General features: G+C 46.8%; 1 protein-coding gene across 1 annotated transcript in view; it reads right to left on the bottom strand.

Annotated features, from left to right (window-relative positions):
• The window catches only part of sntb1 (syntrophin, basic 1), a 101,039-nt gene that overhangs the window by 23,525 nt on the left and 58,139 nt on the right, over positions 1–19,375 (bottom strand). The window contains exons 3-4 of the mRNA XM_080193939.1: positions 9,777–10,002; positions 3,994–4,201 (exon numbers count right to left, since the gene is read on the bottom strand). Of these exons, the coding sequence (XP_080050065.1) occupies positions 3,994–4,201; positions 9,777–10,002 (434 nt within the window). The remainder of the gene's footprint in view (positions 1–3,993; positions 4,202–9,776; positions 10,003–19,375) is intronic.

Genomic DNA, 19,375 nt, shown 5'->3' with positions numbered 1-19,375 from the left:
AAAAATACAAAAGTCTCAGCTCGTGCACCAACTGACTCAAGAACAGCTTCTTCCCTGCTGCTGTCAGACTTTTGAATGGATCTACCTAGCACTAAGTTGATCTTTCTCTATACCCTAGCCAAGACTGTAACACTATATTCTCCACCCTGTCTTTTCCTTCTCCCCAAAGTATATAGAATTCCCACAGTGCAAAAGGAGGCATTCAGCCCATCGAGTCTGTACCGGCAATAATCCCACTTAGGCCCTAACCCCATAATCCAATGTGTACCCCATTAATCCCTTCAACCTATGCATCCCAACACTAAGGGGCAGTTTAGCATGGCCAACGCAGCTAACCCGCATATCTTTGGACTGCGGGAGGAAACCACACTATGAATGTACTCTGTGAAGTACTCTATGAATGGTATGCTTTGTCTGTCTAGCGTGCAGGAAACAATACTTTTCACTGCATCCCAATAATAAATCAAATCAAAGGTTCTCTTGTGAAAGTTCCTGTTGAATCTGTTTCCATCGCCCTTTCAGACCACAACAACTCGCTGGGTAAAAGAATTATTTTTTCCCACAGATGAAATTTCATGCACGCTCTGAAGATAAATATTTCCTTTGGACCTTCTGAGAGTGATAATCATTTTCTGTTGAGGATATTCAGAATGCAACTCAGGATTTTATTTGGAGCTACAGTAACATGTTGTTAGCCAACCATAAGTACTTTTCACACCGCTGCTGGCTTTCCCGCTGCAGGAAAGGATGTCCCGAAGCATGGTACATTGGGGAGACCATGCAGACGCTACGACAGCGGATGAACGGACACCGCTTGACAATCACCAGGCAAGACTGTTCTCTTCCTGTTGGTGAACACTTCAGCGGTCATGGGCATTCGGCCTCTGACCTTCGGGTAAGCGTTCTCTAAGGTGGCCTTCACAACACATGACAGCACAGAGACGCTGAGCTGAGACTGATAGCTAAGTTCCGCACACATGAGGACGGTCTCAACCGGGATCTTGGGTTCATGTCGCACTATTTGTAACGCCCATGACTTGCCCAGGCTTGCAACATCTCACTTACTGTCCTGTCTGGAGACAATACATATCTCTTTTACCTATGCTTAATGCTATCTCCACTCACACTGCCTGCACCTTGATTAGCTGTAAAGACCCACATTCTAATCAGTATTCTGTAAACTGAGTATGTGTCTTTATATGCTCTGTGATCAGAACTCCCCACTCACCTGACAAAGGGGCAGCGCTCCAAAAGCTAGTGGTGTTTGCTACCAAATAAACCTGGTGGACTTTAACCAGTTGTTGTGAGACTTCTGACTGTGTTTACCCCACACTGGCAACTCCACATCATTTCTCAAGCTTTCCAGGGAGGCGAATAGGAACATTTAATTCAAGGAGGCTGTCCTCTGGACAAGGACAAGGCTGAACAGCCAGCTTTCTGCTTCACCAGAATCAATTCATTTTCCCCAGGAGATCTGGGATGAGTTAATCATGAGGCCCTGAAAGAAAGCTTTTAAACCGTGGCTGGCAACTCTGAGCTTGAAGAAACACTAGCAACAATAACCGTGTATTTATCAATCCCATTAAGAATACTGCTCTCTGTTCTGCATCCGAATAAGAAGCCATTCAGGCAGCTTTAGAAGTAAAAGGTGATTCTGCATTTGTACCCTGGAGTTCAATAGAAGCCAATTACCCTCTTTGATGGATGGTAACAGTCCCTCCAAAAACAACAGTAAGTTAATTCCCCATTATTCCCGGCAGGAGGCCAATGGCCTACAAGATATTACTGCAAACTGCCAACGTGGGCTAGTTCCTGTCACTCCATTGTGCTTCCTACACTTGCTTTTGTTTTTTCCAAGGTATATGATAAATGGTGCTGCAGGGTCCCTCCAAATTACTAAACCTTCCCAACGCCAACGGTGTCCAAAGCATAAGGGGCGACAATCTACAGTCGTCACTAAGAAACCCAGTGAACGTATGGAGGAACTTTGCTCAGAGTGAGGAGAATGTAGAACTCGGTGGTTTAGATGCAGTTTGGATAGATGTCACTTTGAGCCCAAATGCAAAGCTGCTTTTAACAGAAAGGATATAAAAGGGCTGGATTTCCACCGCACACAGCTCTTCATCAAATCCCTACACTGCAGAAGCAGGCCATTTGGCCCATCGAGTCTGCGCTAGCTCTATGAAAAAGCATCCCATCCAGGCCCTGTCTTTGTAACCCCACATATTTACCCTGCTAATCCCCCTAACATACACATCTTGGACACTTAAGGGGCCATTTAGCACAGCTAATCATACAATCCCTACAGCGCAGAAGGAGGTCGTTCAGCTCATTTAGTTTGTACCGACCACAATCCCACTCAGGCCCTATCCCCGTAACCCATGTATTTACCCTGTCAATCCCCCTGATACTCGCATGGCCAATCAACCTAATCCCCCTAACCTATATGCCTTGGGACACTAAGGGGCAATTTAGTGTGGCCAATCCACATAACCAGCACATCTTTGGACTTGGGAGGAAACTGGAGACACAGGGAGAATGTGCAAACTCTACAAAGACAGTGGCCCAAGCCGGGAATCAAGCAAGCCCTGGCACTGTGAGGCGGCAGTGCTAAGTACTGTGCCACTATGCCATCCCAATTTCTGCTAGATCGAGAGATGGGTGCATTTCCAACATGGCTGGTTCCACTGCCAGGGTAGGCATCTCTGAGCCCCCGCAGTTTTCTGCGGGGTTGGGACTGGTTCTGAAGGACCCACCTCTCAGGCGAGTTGTGAACAATAGCCTCGATCTGGGAACCTTTTGAGAGGGAAGTTCAGAAGGTTTTACCACGTGCACATCTTGTTTCTCTCCCCACAGACACTGCCAGACGCTGAGCATTTCCAGACTTTTCTATTTTTATTTCAGATTTCCAGCAATTCCAGTATTTTGCTTTTATCACACTGTATTTATACAACGCCTGCATTCTTATCAAAACAAATTGTCTCAAAATCGCTCTTCCCAAAAGTGAACTAAAACCAAATTTGACCCCTCGGCACTTTATAGCTCATGATGCGGTTCTGAGGTGGAGTCCCTGTTGTAATGTTTGTGCACAGCAGGATCCCACAGTAGCATTAGAGTCATAGAAGTTTACAGCATGGAAGCTGGCCCTTTGGCTCAACTCATCCATGCCGCCTTTTTTTTTTATCCACTAAGCCAGTCTCAATTGCCTGCATTTGGCCCATAACCCTCTATACCATCATACGCATGTAACTGTCTAAATGCTTTGTAAAGCCAAAATTGTACCCGTCTCTACTACTACCTCTGGCAGCTTGTTCCAGACACTCACCACCCTCTGTGTGAAAAAAAATGCCCCTCTGACCCTTTTCTACCTCTCCCCCTCACCTTAAACCTATGCCATCTAGTTTTAGACTCCCCTACCTTTGGGGAAAAGATATTGACTATCTAGCTGATCTGTGCCCTTCATTATTTTATAGGCCTCTTTAAGATCATCCCTCAGCCTCCTACGCTCCAGAGACTAAGTCCCATCAGACAACCTGCTTTTGTGTTGACTCGGACACCTGGAAAACTACTCTTCAGAACAGTGGCTTAGGGACGATCGATACCCATCGGGAAGATTTAATGTCTTATCTGTAAGGTGGGAATGGCTACCAATGACATTACGCTACCTCACGTGTACCAATCAGCAACGTGTTGGAGACAAGCGCTTACAAAAGTACCCTCCCTTTAATCGTTACTACCGGAAAAATTAGCAATATTTTTGCTGGAAGGATTAATCAAAATGTGCATCTTAATAAATGATGGTGAGCTTCAGAAAGTGCAACCTCTATTCATACAACTCCGAAAATAATCTTGCAGTGACTGGGTAAGTGACTCTTCAGGAAGCAGCTCATTCTGGAAACTTCTGGAGTATTTTCACAGTAAGCTGTAATTCCACTCCTCCCCACCCCACAGCAAGGAACGGAAGGATAGAAGAAGCATTTGGCCCACTCTTACCTTCTCTGCCAGCCAGCCTATATGCCGTATCTCTCGACACCCAGCTATCCCCGTCCTCCCCAGCTGATCTTTGACCTCCGCGATGACCTTGGTTGTCAGGGTGTTGACATTGGCCTGAATGGTGTTGAACCAGGCTTGGGCGGTGCTGGGGTCCTTACACCGCAGGACAACCGTGTGCTTGCAGTCAGGGGAATGCAGCTCAAACTGCCTGAAGGAAACAGCAATGGAGTCAGGTCAGCATTCACCAATCAGCAAACTCTTTACCATTCTGAGCAGCGATGCTCATTCTCTCACTGTGTTCACATGGGAACCCTGGGAACAGCCCAATCTGTAACCGAGAAACCTCAACTGCCTCCTGCATTCCACACCCTTAGAATCACAGAAACATAGCAACAGGAGGAGGCTATTCAGCCCCTCAAGCCTGTTCCGTCATTCAATGAGATAATGGCTGATCATAGAAGAATCATAGAATCCCTACAGTGCAGAAAGAGGCGATTCGGCCCATCGAGTCCACACCGACTATAATCCCACCCAGACCCTAAGCCTGTAATCCCACATATTTACCCCGCTACTCCACTTAATCTATGCATCCCCGGAGACTGAGGGGCAATTTAGCATGGCCAATGTACCTAACCCACACATCTTTACACTGTGGGAGGAAAACGGAGCACCCGGAGAAAACCCATGCAGACACAGGGAGAATGTGCAAATTCCACACAGACAGTGACCCATGCCAGGAATCGAACCTGGGTCCCTGGCGCTGTGAGGCAGCAGTGCTACCCACTGTGCTGTCCAACTCTGTCTTTGCCCCATTACCTTTCTTACCCTCGCTTAACATAAATAGAGCCGGTGTGCTTCATAGTGTTAGGGATCGGGGTTCAATTCCCGGCTTGGCTCACTATCTGTGCAGAGTCTGTATGAGTGTCCGCATGGGTTTCCTCCGGGTGCTCCAGTTTCCTCCCACGGCTCCAAAGACGTGTTGGTTAGGTGCACCGGCCATGCTAAATTCTCCCTCAGTGTACCCAAACAGATGCCGGAGTGTGGCAACTAAGGGATTTTCACAGTAACTTCATTGCAGTGTTAATGTGGCACTCATAAATAACCTAAAAAAAATTAAATTTTGAAATTGATGGATTTAAAAGGAACAGTGTCAATTGTGATTTGTGGAGGAGAGTTCCAAACTTTGATCATCCTGATTCTCTACAACCAATTACAACAAGCGGGAGATTTGCCCTGGTCACAGGGGCTTTTACCTTTTGTTTTTTAAGAAATTATTTAATGGGCTGTGAAAGTGGCTGGCCCATCCCTAATTACCCCCTGAGAAGGGGGTGATGAGCTGCCTTCTAAAACTGCTGCAGTCCCTGAGGTGCAGATACACCCCCAGTGCTGTTAGGGAAGGAGTTCCAGGATTTTGATCCAGTGACAGTGAAGGAATAGCCGACATATTTCCGAGTCAGGATGGCGAGTGGCTCGGAGGGGAACTGGCAGGTAATGGTGTTCCCAGGTATCTGCTGCCCTTGTCCTCCTAGATGGCAGAGGGTGTTGGTTTGGAAGGTGATCTCTGGGCCTCTATGCTGCAGTTACATGCTTGGTGTTCCCTATCTATAAGTTGCAAAGACACACACAAGCAGTTGTGCTCGCCCTGTGACAGCCTCTGGGGCAGAGCGCGAGGGTAAGGGAGGGACTGTGAAATGTGTGGCAAAGACTGGGGCAAAAGCTGTCTAAAATGAAACTGAGGGCAGTTCGATGTTAATCCGCTACAGCAGGCAAGGGAGATGCATAGTTAAAATGATGGAAAAATGTTGCAACATAGGGGGCTCCAATGAGGGAGATCCTGTTCTGTTGCAAGAGTTGTGTGTGGTTTTAGTGATATTTCTAGAGCGACGCGGCCTGGAACACACAGACATCACGTGTAATGCTGAAATCCTATACCAGAGCCACAGTGTTCATTGGCAAAGCACAGCTTCCGGAGTGTGACTGAACAAGAGTAGCTGTTTAAAGTGAGTGACTCGTATCAAGCGGCATTATGAAGCTGTAAAGCTCAGGATGTACAAAGCCCAGGTTAAATTAGCATTGCTGGAATAAAAACAGAATGTGCTGTGAACTAAGAGAGAGTGAGAGTGCGTTAGTGGGTGCAATTTTCCCAAAAAGTGACAAAGTGTCATTCTGCTGGAGAAAACAGGCAGGATTCGCGTTGGCATGTCTGGCATGAATATTAACGTTTAATTTAAAGTTTATTAGTGTCACAAGTAGTCTTACATTAACACTGCAATGGAGTTACTGTGAAAATCCCCGAGTCGCCACACTCTGGTGCCTTTTCGGGTACACTGAGGGAGAATTTACCATGACCAATGCACCTAACCAGCATGTCTTTGGAGTGTGGAAGGACACTGGAGCACCTGGAGGAAACTCATGCAGACACGAGGAGAACGTGCAAACTTCACACAGACAGTGACTCAAGTCAGAAATCGAACCCGGGGTCCCTGGCACCATGAGGCAGCAGTGCTAACCACTGTGTATCTGATCACAACATTCCCACTTGCATTCATTTTTATGGGGGAGGAGGGGGTGGGTTTCACTCTGGTTTGGTGAGGGGTGGGACCAAGACACACCGGCAAGTGCGACTTCAAAGGGTGCCCTAGTCTCAGTGTGAAACTGAAGACCCCTACCATCCCCACGGACCTCCCCCCTCCCCCGACCACCCCGATCGATGGCATGTCCCTGCCCCTCTCCCAACAAACATAGATTACCAGCATCAGGGCTTGCGGGGCCCTCCCAATGGGAGTTCCTTCATGCTTTGCTCCCTTGGCATGGCCCTCTTATTATGGCTCCCTGCCAGCCACGCACCTGGCCACCAGGCTTCAATGGCCCTCAGGCAACCCCTCTCCCCATCATGACAGGTTTCCATTTGTGAGGATCAGTAGTGATCCACACCACGATCCCGCTGTCCCTTGGGTTGGAGAATCTCAGGAACAGTGAAAATCCAGCTGGAAAGTGACTATTTAAAGATGTTAATGTAGTTTGCGCCCTCACTAGGCAGGAACCAGATTATGGTAGGCCAGGTGGGGCCGCTGGAGTATCCTAAAGCGGGGGTCTCGCTGGGGCTAGACCACTCAACCATGATTCGCTGTCCCAGTGTGATCTGTGCGTGAGTGTAGGGGGCATGGGGGGGGGGGGGGGGTGGAGGCTGGGGAATCACCCCCAATATTACAGATCAATGACTGTAATTGGTTCTGACAAACAGGCAGCACATGACTCTTCCCACAGAAGACGGCTGGCCTGCTGAGTATTTCCAGCATCGTGTCTCCCCTCCTGATTTCTAGCACTGGATGGCAGCCAATTGTGGCAAAAGAAAGGGGGAAGCAGAAGAGTCCGAGAGAGCGGGAGACAGACACACAGAGAGAAAGGGATGAAAGAGAAAAGAGGACTTGCTCTTCTGTCTTGTCCTACACAACCTCAGGACTTTCCAAAGAGCTTAACAGCCAATGAAATATTTTCTGAAGATCAGTTACAGTCGGCACGTAGGAAACACAGCAGCCCGTTTTTGCACAGCAAGATCCCACCTACAGCAATGCAGATAATGACCAGATAATCTGTCTTTAATGACAGCTTAAAAGTTAAAAGTTTATTTTTAATAGTCACAGGTAGGTTTACATTAACACTACAATGAAGTTACTATGGAAGTCCCCTAGTTGCCACACTCTGTGCCTGTTTGGGTACACAGAGAGAGTTTAACATGGCCAAAGCACCTAATCCAATTCAAATGTCAGAAGAATCAGGAGCATAGACACACAGAGATCTGGGAGTACAGGTCCACAGAACCTTGAAAGTGGCAACACAGGTGGAAAAGGTGGTGAGAAAAGCATATGGCATGCTTGTATTCATTGGATGGGGCATCAAGTACAAAAGTTGGCAAATTATCGCATAGCTGTGTATGGTGTCGAAATTTGCTGATGACACCAAGATTGGTGGAACGGCAAATCGCGCGGAGGGTGTGGAGAGTCTGCAGAAGGATCTAGATAGGCTGGGCGAATGGGCCAGGAACTGGCAAATGGAATTTAATGTTGGCAAGTGCGAGGTGGTCCACTTTGGTAGGAATAATGGTAGGAAGGACTATTACTTACGTGGCAAAAAACTGCAGCAGGCGACGGTGCAGAGGGACCTCGGGGTCCTTGTGCATGAGTTGCAAAAACCCAGCCTGCAGGTGCAGCAGGTGGTCAGGAAGGCGAATGGGATGCTGGCCTTCATAGCGAGGGGGATTGAATATAAAAGTAGGGAGGTCTTGCTGCTGCTGCATAGGGCATTGGTGAGGCCACAGCTGGAGTACTGTGTGCAGTTCTGATCGCCGCACTTATGCAAGGATATTTTGGCCTTGGAGGGAGTGCAGAGGAGGTTTACTAGGCTGATACCGGAGTTGAGGGGGTTGAGCTATGAGGAGAGGCTGAATAAACTAGGCTTGTACTCGTTAGAGTTTAGAAGAATGAGGGGAGATCTTATTGAGACATATAAGATGATGAATGGGATGGATAGGATAGAGGTGGAGAGACTCTTCCCGCTCAGAAAGGACAGTAGGACTAGGGGGCACAGCCTCAAGATAAAGGGGGGGCGGTTTAGAACGGAGTTGAGGAGGAACTTCTTCACTCAAAGGGTGGTGAATCTCTGGAATTCTCTGCCCGTTGAAGTGGTGGAGGCTGCCTCGCTAAATATTTTTAAGACGCGGGTTGATGGGTTTCTGATAAGCGAGGGGATTAAAGGTTATGGGGAGAGGGCGGGAATGTGGAACTGAGCCATGACAGATCAGCCATGATCTTATTGAATGGCGGGGCAGGCTTGAAGGGCTAGATGGCCTACTCCTGCTCCTATTTCTTATGTTCTTATGTTCCTATGTTCTTAGCTGTATAAAACATTGGTTAGCCAACAGTTGGAGTGCTGTGTCCAATTCTGGTTGCCACATTACCAGAAGGACATGGAGGCTTTGGAGGGAGTGCAGAAAAGGTTTATTAGGATGTTGCCTGGTATGGAGGGTATTAGCTATGAGGAGAGATTGAATAAACCGGGATTGTTCTCCCTAGAAAGATGGAGGCTGAGGGACAGCCTGATAAAAGATTATAAAATTATGAGGGGTATACATAGGGTGAACAGTTGGAAGCTTTTTCCCAGGGCAGAAATGACAATTACAAGGGGGCACAAGTTCAAGATAAGAGGGGGAAGATTCAGTGGAGATGTGAGGGGGAAGTTTTTTTACACAGAGGGTAGTGGGGGCCTGGACTGCACTGCCAAGTGAGGTGGTTGAGGCAGATACATTAGCCACATTTAAGACTTATCTTGATAGGCATATGAACAAACAGGGAATAGAAGGAATCAAGTGGTTGGTCTAAATAGGACGTGATTGGCGCAGGTTTGAAAGGCTGAAGGCCTGTTCCTGTGCTGTACTGTTTTCTGTTCTTGGTCTTTGTTCCAAGGATAAACGTTGGCCAGGAGACCAGGGAGAATGTTCTAGAGCCATTTAATCTGTGAGGGCAGTTGGGTCCTGTGTTTAACATCTCCACAAGAGAGAAGATTTGAGCCTGTAGTGCTATCCCTGGAGCATTTCCCTTGCCCACTCTGATAGAATATAAAACTGTAGCTCCTTTAGTGAAACCCGACCACCTTGAGCACCTTCTCAATTACATTACTATTCCCATCAGTGGAAGTAAGTTTAGTTATAGACTCCTTAAAGGATATTTGTGCCAAGTCTTGGCCTGTTTGCAAAGGCTAATTAAAGAGAAAGGAAGTAAGGTTACCTGTTTTCTGGGTCGGGGGTGCTGAAACTTCGCGTGACGTAACACATCTTCAGCGGGATGCTCTTCCAGTCTTTGGAGTCACTGGCGAGTGAGAACGGAGGGGTGGAGGGAGATTCTGTGGCCACAGAACCCAACCTGGGGGACTCTGGAGGGAGAGTTTCCCATCCGAGTTCAGAGACCGGAGAGGTCTTCTTGATGTAAGGCGTGGCTTCTCTCATATATTTCACTAAAAAGGAGGGAAAACACAATAACTGGGTAAAGAGAGGGAATTTGACATTATTGTTCCAGTTTTAGAAACCCATTTTCAAATCAAGCTGTCCCAGCTGTGAGGAGACTGAGCAGGTTCGTTCTCTATCCTCTGGGAGCCACTGGGACAGAAACCAAGTGTTACTTCTTGCTGTGTGCTAGAACACAGGGATTGGAAATTGGAATAGCGACTCAGACAAAGCGTGTTCATTTATCATCACCATGGACTTGCAATAAAACAGAGTCAACCCGGGACCGAGAGAGCTCGGAACTGGTTTGAGGGCAATGGCAGAACATTTGGTGAGAATGGCACCGGGCATGCCATAGTGATGGGCACACAGTTCGACCACTCAGCTGTCGGCCTGCTCGCAGCACCTTCATCCCCGAGTCAGAAGGTTATGGCTTCAAATCCCACTCCAGTACAGGAGCACAAAAAGCCAGGCAGAGACTTCCAGTGCAGTACCGAGGGAGTGCTGCACTGTCAGAGGGTCAGTACTGAGGGAGTGCTGCACCGTCAGAGGGTCAGTACTGAGGGAGGGCCGCACTGTCAGAGGGTCAGTACTGAGGGAGTGCCGCACCGTCAGAGGGTCAGTACTGAGGGAGTGCTGCACCATCAGAGGGTCAGTACTGAGGGAGTGCCGCACCGTCAGAGGGTCAGTGCTGAGGGAGTGGTGCACAGCCAGTGGTGCAATTTTTGGCTGCGATGTAAAACTAAGGATCTGTGAGCTTTTTCAGGCCAACATAAAAGATCCCATGGCGTTACTTCAGGGAAATGATCCCAGGTGTCAGGGCCACAATCCCCTGAACTAACATCTCAAAAAACGTAGATTATTGGCCATTTTCGTATTGCTGTTTGTGGAGTCTTGCTCTGTACAAGTTAGCTGCTGTACTTCTTACAATACCACAATCCACAATGCCTAAGCTTCTAAAGTATTTATTGAGCTGTAAAGAGCGTTGGTATACATCTACTACCTACAGTGGTTAGCACTGCTGCCTCACAGCGGCAGGGACCCGGGTTCAATTCCAGCATTGGGTGACTTTCTCCACTGAGTGAAGTTTCCACATTCTCCCCTTGCCTGCGTGGCTTTCCTCTGGGTGCTCTGGTTTCCTCCCACAGTCTGAAACTGTGCAGGTTAGATGGACTGGCCATGCTCAATGCACAGGGCTATGGGGATAGGGTGGGTTAGGCATGGATGAGATGCCTATTTGGAGAGTTGATGCAGACTCAATGGGCCGAATGGCCTCTTCTGCACTGTAAGGATTCTATGGTACTCCTCCAAATTTATATCAAATAGGTGTTTCTCAACGATTAGAATTGCCATTTACATTCTGCCCCATCACATCAGCTGTCTGAAGTACACAATTAATTATTTTTGCTCGGAAACTACTAGTGTTGCGCTGGGAAAAAAAAAATCACTGGGGTTTCCCCTAAACTTGCTGCATCTCCGCCACTGCGAGGAGTGTGCTGTAAACTCTTGTTTATGCAGATAAATAGGGACAAATGTCGGAAATGTAAGTGTGTCAGAAAGGGAGCAATCTCGAGGGAATTAGTAAACTCAACCGCAATCCCATAACACAAGAAAACATCTTTAAAACGGTTGTACCACATGAGGATTGGGAGTGTCGAGGCAAGTAAACAGTGGCTGGGGGACCCCCCGCATATTTCACAGCTACTCTCTGCTGACTGAGCAATCAAGTGGATCCCAGATCACTGTGATTAAACATCATGGCAAATAGTCACAGGGAACTATTCAGCAAAAACAACTTGCATTTGGAAAGTGTCTGGAATACTGTATCTATAATGACTTCAATCAGGCTATTGAGGTTGGCTTATTGGAGTACGAACTCCCTAATTAAAGAGTCAATTGATGGGTCAACTGACTCAAGCTTCTTCCCTGTTGCTGTCAGACTTTTGAATGGACTTACCTTGCATTGAGTTGATCTTTCTCTGCACCCTAGCTATGAATGGAACACTACATTCTGCACTCTCTCCTTTCCTTCTCTATGAATGGTATGCTGGATAGCGCGCAAGAAACAATACTTTTCACTGCATACTAATATTTGTGACAATACTAAATCAAATCAATCAGGGAGTCTTTTCCTTGTATTTAGCTGGGAGTGTCAGTTCCTCTGGCACTTCTGAAGGTAGACTGCTGACTGTGAGCACTCTATACTGCTATTGGGATTGTAAATAAAGAGATTTTGGTGAAGGGACTTCTGCCTCTGAAGATTTATTACAGTGTTGCATTGTGAAACAAATTGCAGCAGGAACATTATTGAACCAAAGCTGGCACCAAGCTATGAGGGAATATTGGAATGGGTGACCAAAGTCAAAGAAATAGGGTTTGAAGGCTTTTCATAAAGAATGAGCGAGACAGAGAGAGAGAGAGAGAGAGAGAGGGAGAGACAGCACGCGAGAGAGATGGAAGGAATCCCAGAGATAAGATCCAGGCAACTTACATTTCCGTAAAGTGCAACAGGTGACAGGCTCTCACAACCTGTTAGAACCAAAATTGGAGCAATGCAGAGACCTCAAAAGGTTATCGGACTGGAGGAAATTATAGAGATTATCCTCTCCAGTGTGTGATAAGAAAGAGAAAAGGAGACAGTGACATGGAATGTGTCTTGTATCAGGTCCTGGTGACTGTATTCTCATTATAGTATGTGACTGATGTCCTTCCAGTTTGTGCTTCATTAATCACAAGCTGATCCCCCTGCTGACTCCTGTGTCACTGATGAAACTTTATCTGGTCAGCTTTCCGTTACAGTTCAGCTTTTGAAATCGTGTATGAGCTGCCAGAGTTAAAATAAAGTAAGTGAGAAACCAACTCCGGTTGAAGCATTGCATGTGGGAACCAGCCCTGGATCACAGCCGAGAAACCTCACCATGCAACAGGAAACTCGCATTCCACACAAAAATAATAACCTTCTTCCTTATCTTCCATTTTCATCTCCCTTCTCTTGGTGCTGTAGTGTTGTTCCGTGTGGGTGTATATGTTAAAAACCACCAACATGTACACACACACACACACACACACACACACACACACACATTCACAGACATACACACACAGTAACACACAGGCACACAGACACTGCATGCACACAGACACAGGTATGCACACAGACATGAGCAGACAGGCACACAAGCACACAGACATATACGCACACATACACAGACACTCTTGGTCATTCAGTGACAGAGAGAATAGTCTCTGGTTAACCTAAAATGAATTGTGAAGCTCACAAGTAACGATCTGACTGGGATCTACTGACATGGGGCGAAATGGGGATTGAATTTGGAACTGCGCAGGACCCCACAAAGTACACACAAAGCACATGCAGAGCACACACCGAGCACACGCAGAGCTGTGTAAAATCCACGAGCAGGGAGAAAGATGTCTTTGAAAAGTTTACTTCTATAGGATGACCTCAAAGTGTTGGTGTTCTGATAAAAGTGAAACTTGCTCAAAGCTTTCTGAATGACCTTGGGTTATTGCAGTGTTCCAGACAATTGCAAAAGTCTCCCTTCAATAATTCTGGATAATTGCCAAGCAAACGAAAGATGAGAACTTGCTACACTCAATGTAACTTGCTGTGACTGTAGACAGGTTACATAAGAACACACAAAATGGGAGCCAGTGAGGCCACTTGGCTCATTGAGTCTGTTCCATCAGTCAATAGGTTCAGGGCAGATCTGACTGTGGCTTCAAATCCACTCTTCAGCCTGTTCCCTAGAATCCTGGATTCCTCAAACATCCCTCTAACTCAACCTCAAATATACTCAATGTCTCAGCCTCGTAGGGTAGAAAATTCCAGAGAAAACCAACCCTCAGTGAAGAGATTCCCCCTCATTGTCACGTTAAATGGGTGAGCTCTTTATTCTGAAACAATGCTTCAAGGCTCAATTCCCCCTGGAGGGGAAACTTCCTCCTGTTTGCTCAAAGATCCACAGATCAAGATTCACATTCACAGTCCCTCGAAAACCCACCGCAGGAGCTAGTGACCCTGAGTGGACGTCACCTTCACACTGAGGGGCAACTGACAACAATAATGACAATGACCCAGTTAACACAACCCCCACCCCCACCCCACCCATCTCCCTGTCAGAATCATTTATGTTTCAATAAGATCACCTCTCATGTTTCCTAAACTTCGAGTACCAACCTCTTCAAACTTTCCTCATAAGATGGCCCCTTCATCCCACGAATCAGCACAGTGAATCTTCTCTAAACTGAATACGAGGATATCTCTTCTTGGTGGCATGGTGGCACAGTGGTTAGCATTGCTGCCTCACAGCGCCAGGGACCCAGGTTTAATTCCAGCCTCGGCTGACTGTCTGTGCGGAGTCTGCATGTTCCTCCCATGTCTGCATGGGTTTCCTCCAGGTGCTCCAGTCTCCTCCCATGCTCCAAAGATGTGCGGGTTAGGTGGATTGGCTATGCTAAATTGCCCCCAAGTGTCAAGGGTATTAGCAGGTAAATATATGTGATTACTGGGATTGGGCCTGGGTGGGAATGTGGTCAGTGCTGACTCTATGGGCTGAATGGCCTCTTTCTGCACTGTAGGGATTCTATGAATAGGGAAACTGTAATTCTGTACAAACAGCTAAATGCATTCACATAATGTCGTGTACCTTTGTAGCAAGAATTTATTCCTTTTACATTCTACCTCCTTTTCAATAAGGGACAACATACCATTTGCGTTCCTAATCGCTTGCTGTACCTCCTTTCCTTCCTATCTTTTTAAAATATTGAATATTTTTGCATATTCTGTTCCCAGCATCGGTCACTTTGCAACCACATGTCTCGAATGGCAGTGTTCCCAGACTGATATGTTTCTGTCAGTTTGCTTACTTTGCCCTTTCAGTTAAAGAGTTACGAATTTTGTCCTTTTACCATTCCTCTCCACTCTGACCCTATTTGTCGATATGTTCTGTTTGTGACACAACTCCCTCTTTCCCCATACCACTGCTGGTGATCTTTGAACGTTGACCTCTTTCTCTGAAGCCAGCCTTTGAGCCACGTACTGAGCTTTCTAATCTTATTTACTCTATGCCAAATTGATTGTGATCCGGCTGATAGTCCAGGGTTGTTAAATATAGTGGCTGTGTTTTATTTTGAAAGCCTCAGCAGACCCTCTTTATTAGACTGGCCCCTGGCACCAACATGGACCACAGAAACTGGATCCTTCCCTCCCACTACGGGTTCTTCTCCAGCCCTGAGGAGATGGCCTTAACCATGGCACCAGGCAGGCAACATGTGTTCATGTCCTCGACCTTGGAGCACTGTGTCTAGCTCCCTAACTTGTACCCCCATCTCCAACTAACATTCCTTTCCACTTGAATGTTCCTCTGCACCATCCTCCCTGCTCTGGTCCATATGAGCTGCAAGAACGTCAAACCTGTTGGGCAATTACAAGGGCTAAGGTTCCTCCAGTGCTACCTTCTGGGCCACCGTGTCTGCCTTGCTCATAGTCGCACCCTCGAGTTCCTGGCTTAAACTGATGAGGCATGTGCCTGCCTCCTGGAAACACGTCCGGACATTTTCCCCCTTCCCTGATGTGTTGCCGAGTCTGTAGGCACTCACTGCAGATGTAGATAACACTGCTGTCCTCCAGTTTGTGTGAGATTGTTACAGACAAATTAGGAGTAGGCCAGCCGGTTCCCCCTCCCCGCCAAGCCTGCTCTGCCATTCAATGAGATCATGACTGATCTGATTGTAACCCCAATGCCACATTCCTGCTGACCCCCCAATAAGCTTTCACCCCCTCGTTAATCAAGAATCTATCTAGCTCTGCCTCAAATATATTCAAAGATTCTGCCTTTTGAGGCACAGTGTTCCAGACGACCTGCTGAAAGAAAAAATATTCTCATCTCTGCCTCATATGGGCAACTCTTTAGTCTTAAACGGTGACCCCTAGTTCTAGATTCTTTGACAAGAAGAAACATCCTCTCCACTTCCACCCTGTCATAGAATCCCTACAGTGCAGGAGTCCATTTGGCCCATTGACCACAATTCCGCCCAGGCTCTATCTCCATAACCCCATGTATTTACCCTAGCCACTCCCCCGGCAGTAGGGTCAATTTATCATGGCCAATCAACCTAACCCACACATCTTGGCAGGAAACTGGAGCACCCAGAGGAAACCCACGCAGACGCGGGGAAAATATGCAAACTCCATACAGACAGTGACCCATGTCGGGAATTGAACCTGGGTCCCTGACGCTGTGAGGCAGCAGTGCTAACCGCTGTGCCGCCATGCTGCCCCAATACTGTCAATACCCCTTGGGATCTTATATGTTTCGATTAAGTTGCCTCTTACTTTTCTAAACTCCAGCAGATACAAGCCCAGCCTGTCCAGCCTCTCCTCATGCTGCTCTGAGTGTAAGTATATATTGTGGCCCCTTACTGATTTATTCTGCTCACTGTGATATTTCCCGTAGAGAGAAAAAGACACAAAGTAAAACGTTGCTCCTTCAAATCTATTGAATATTAATCTTCCATTGCTCACTAAATTCACTTTCCCAAGGCAGATAAAGACTCTGAGAAAATATTCTGCTGACTGGCTGGCACTGCTAATCACATTTCACTCTCCCTGTATTTATTCTCAGACAGTGTGAAAAGCCATTGCAAATGCTTAGTTAGATTGGCAGTGGGAGTTTTTACTGTGAAGGTCAGGGTGTGGAGCGTACAAAAGTCACAAGAAATGCCGGGAGTGAAATTAGTAACAAATTGTGAAATAAAACACTGTGACTCTCAGCTGGGAACAGGCTGCAGGAACGGGTGATAACTCCTCACAGTCTGGGGTTTCTGCACAGCACCTTGCGCAGGGCACACAATCACACGTGTACACACACACACATATACAGGAACTGCTGCACTAGTCCCATGACCGGAAAATCCCACCCGAGGTCAATGAACCTTTGCATGCTCTTGTCCCGCCCACCAGGATTCCCGTGGTGTGCAGAATGGGGAAATTCCACTAACAGTCTGTCTCTCACACATACACATTCACTCAGACACACTCACACATTCACTCACACACACACACAGACGCATACACACACGCACACACATACTCACACACAGACACATACACACATATACATAGACACAGGCAGCAAGGTATAAATAATGGAAGATATAGTTCCACATTTGTTAGGGTTGCCAACTCTCCAGGATTGGCCTGGAGTCTGCAGGAATTGAAGATGAATTTCTATCACAGCGGTGTGCCACCCTGAAGAAAATCATCCAGACGTTAAAATAGAAATTGCTTTTTTGAATCATTTTCTTCGAACATTTCTTTTTACTGGATGTAAAAATATTGAAATTGGGGAAAAAAAGGCTGTCAGGATGACAGTCCAGCATTATCTGAAGGCCATGCTTCATGGAGATCGATGTGTTGGCCAGTGGGACTAAGGGCTGGAGCATGGGGGGGAAGTCATGTGATGGAACCTCCAGGAATACTGTAATCATAGTTGGAAACCCTAACAATTGTCCGCGGCTCAAATCCCAGTGCAGCAGTTTGTGTGGAATGATTGTTGAGTTAGCTTCTTCAGTCTGAACTTATGCAATGACTGTTTCCAAAGCGAACTTTCCACTTTCACCCAAAGCCTGAGCTGCTGTTTTCACCATTAGCTTCAGTCCTGGCTTTCATTCTCTGCTTTACTCTGCTGCCTACTCTATCTTCATCAGCTCCCTGCAACTGACAAAACCAGGCTGATTAACCACTAGTCCCTTCCCTGCAATGGGGAGGATCAGTCTGTCTCTGAGACAGAGAAATGCCAGTTTGGAGGGGATGGAGGGAGATTAAAAGTCAGCGAGCGTGGGAGAGTGCAGTTCCATTCGACCAGAGGGGGAAAGCAATCTCCATCAGCCAGGGTCCCTGTTCCAAGATGTTACTGAATAATTGTCACCAGCAAAGATAGATGAGGACTAGGACCCCTGGACAATGCAAAATAACTGACATTCTCTCCACTTGGACACGGAAGAGTCATCCCAGAGGGATTTTGTACACCCAGGCTGCTTCCCGTGCGGTTGCCAATGCCAACTGGATGTCACATGACCTCCCACTTTGAACAGGCTCCACTCCCCCATGCTCCCTGCCCCCCTCCCAACCCTCACATAGGACGTCCACATGCTCATCCTCCTCAGAGCCCACCTCTCCACTCCAATTGGAAAAGGAGCACAATCTTCAATATTAACAATGGCTTACTAGTGCAGAAATTAAATACTGTCAAAAAGAGACATGCTGCTGAAGTTTTTTGTCTTGCACTCATCAGGACAAACACAAGGATGCCAAATTTCAAACGATCACAAGTTATGTGACAGGAAGATAGGGTGTGATTTGGGCTGACAAGATTGCTTTCTCCATGGCAATGCTCAGCCACTGCTGAGCTACAGACTCTCAAAGCTCCCAGGAAATTGAAAAATATCTCATGGCTTGGGCGTGTTTTAAAGAAGGGGGATGGGATTTTAGGGCCTCGCTTGCCCCCAAATTGTAAAATCCCCCCCGAAGCCAACAGACCTTTCCATGGTCAGCCCCTCACCCGCTCCAGTTCCTGTGGTGGGCGAGACAGTAAAAGTCTGAGACAGTCTGGGTCTCAATGAGTGAATGTTTATCACTTCTAGCAAGTGTAAATAAGCTTGGTTATCAGTTTTGGTGATTATCTTAACTTGACTGTTGTAGCACACTCAGGATTATTCATAAAGTGTAGCCCAATCCTAGAATCACACTTTCCTTTGGGTTTTGCAAACAGGGGCTAGTCAAATGAATATTTTAATTCATTCATGGGACATGGGCATTGCTGGCTAGCCAGTATTCATTGTCCATCCCTATTTGCCCTTGGAGGACAGTTGAGAGTCAACCACATTTCTGTGGCTCTGGAGTCACATGTAGGCCAGATCGAGTAAAGACGGCAGATTCAAATGAAGCAAATGTTTACTGTGCACAATGGAAGTGCCATGGGGCAGCAGGTTTGGACACACACTAATGAAAATGTATTTCTTATGGAAACTGACGAAGACATTAGCAAGAGCGAAACCTTTTCTGATCAAGGATACGTTGTTGCTCCCTTTGAAATTTGGTATGCTTGCATTTGCCCTGATGAGGGCAGGATAAAAAAAACTTTGACAGAATGTCTCTTTACATTTGTTCTGTGCTATTTACAAAATATTGTGACCATGTATTAAGAAGCATCATCAAAATGGTAAGAGATACATCCAGCTCAGGGGTTCATTGCAGGCCTTCTAATGATATTTCAGCTGACTCAGGATATGGATCTGTTAGCGGTGAACAATTAGCTGATTTACTGCTTTGTAGTTCCTACATTTTAATGATTAATTGCAATT

The sequence above is a fragment of the Carcharhinus amblyrhynchos genome, chromosome 8 (genome assembly GCF_965287045.1).
Source record: "Carcharhinus amblyrhynchos chromosome 8, sCarAmb.v2.hapA, whole genome shotgun sequence".
NCBI lineage: Eukaryota > Metazoa > Chordata > Chondrichthyes > Carcharhiniformes > Carcharhinidae > Carcharhinus > Carcharhinus amblyrhynchos.
Note: the sequence above shows the minus strand (reverse complement) of the source record. Positions and strands in the feature narration are given on the sequence as shown.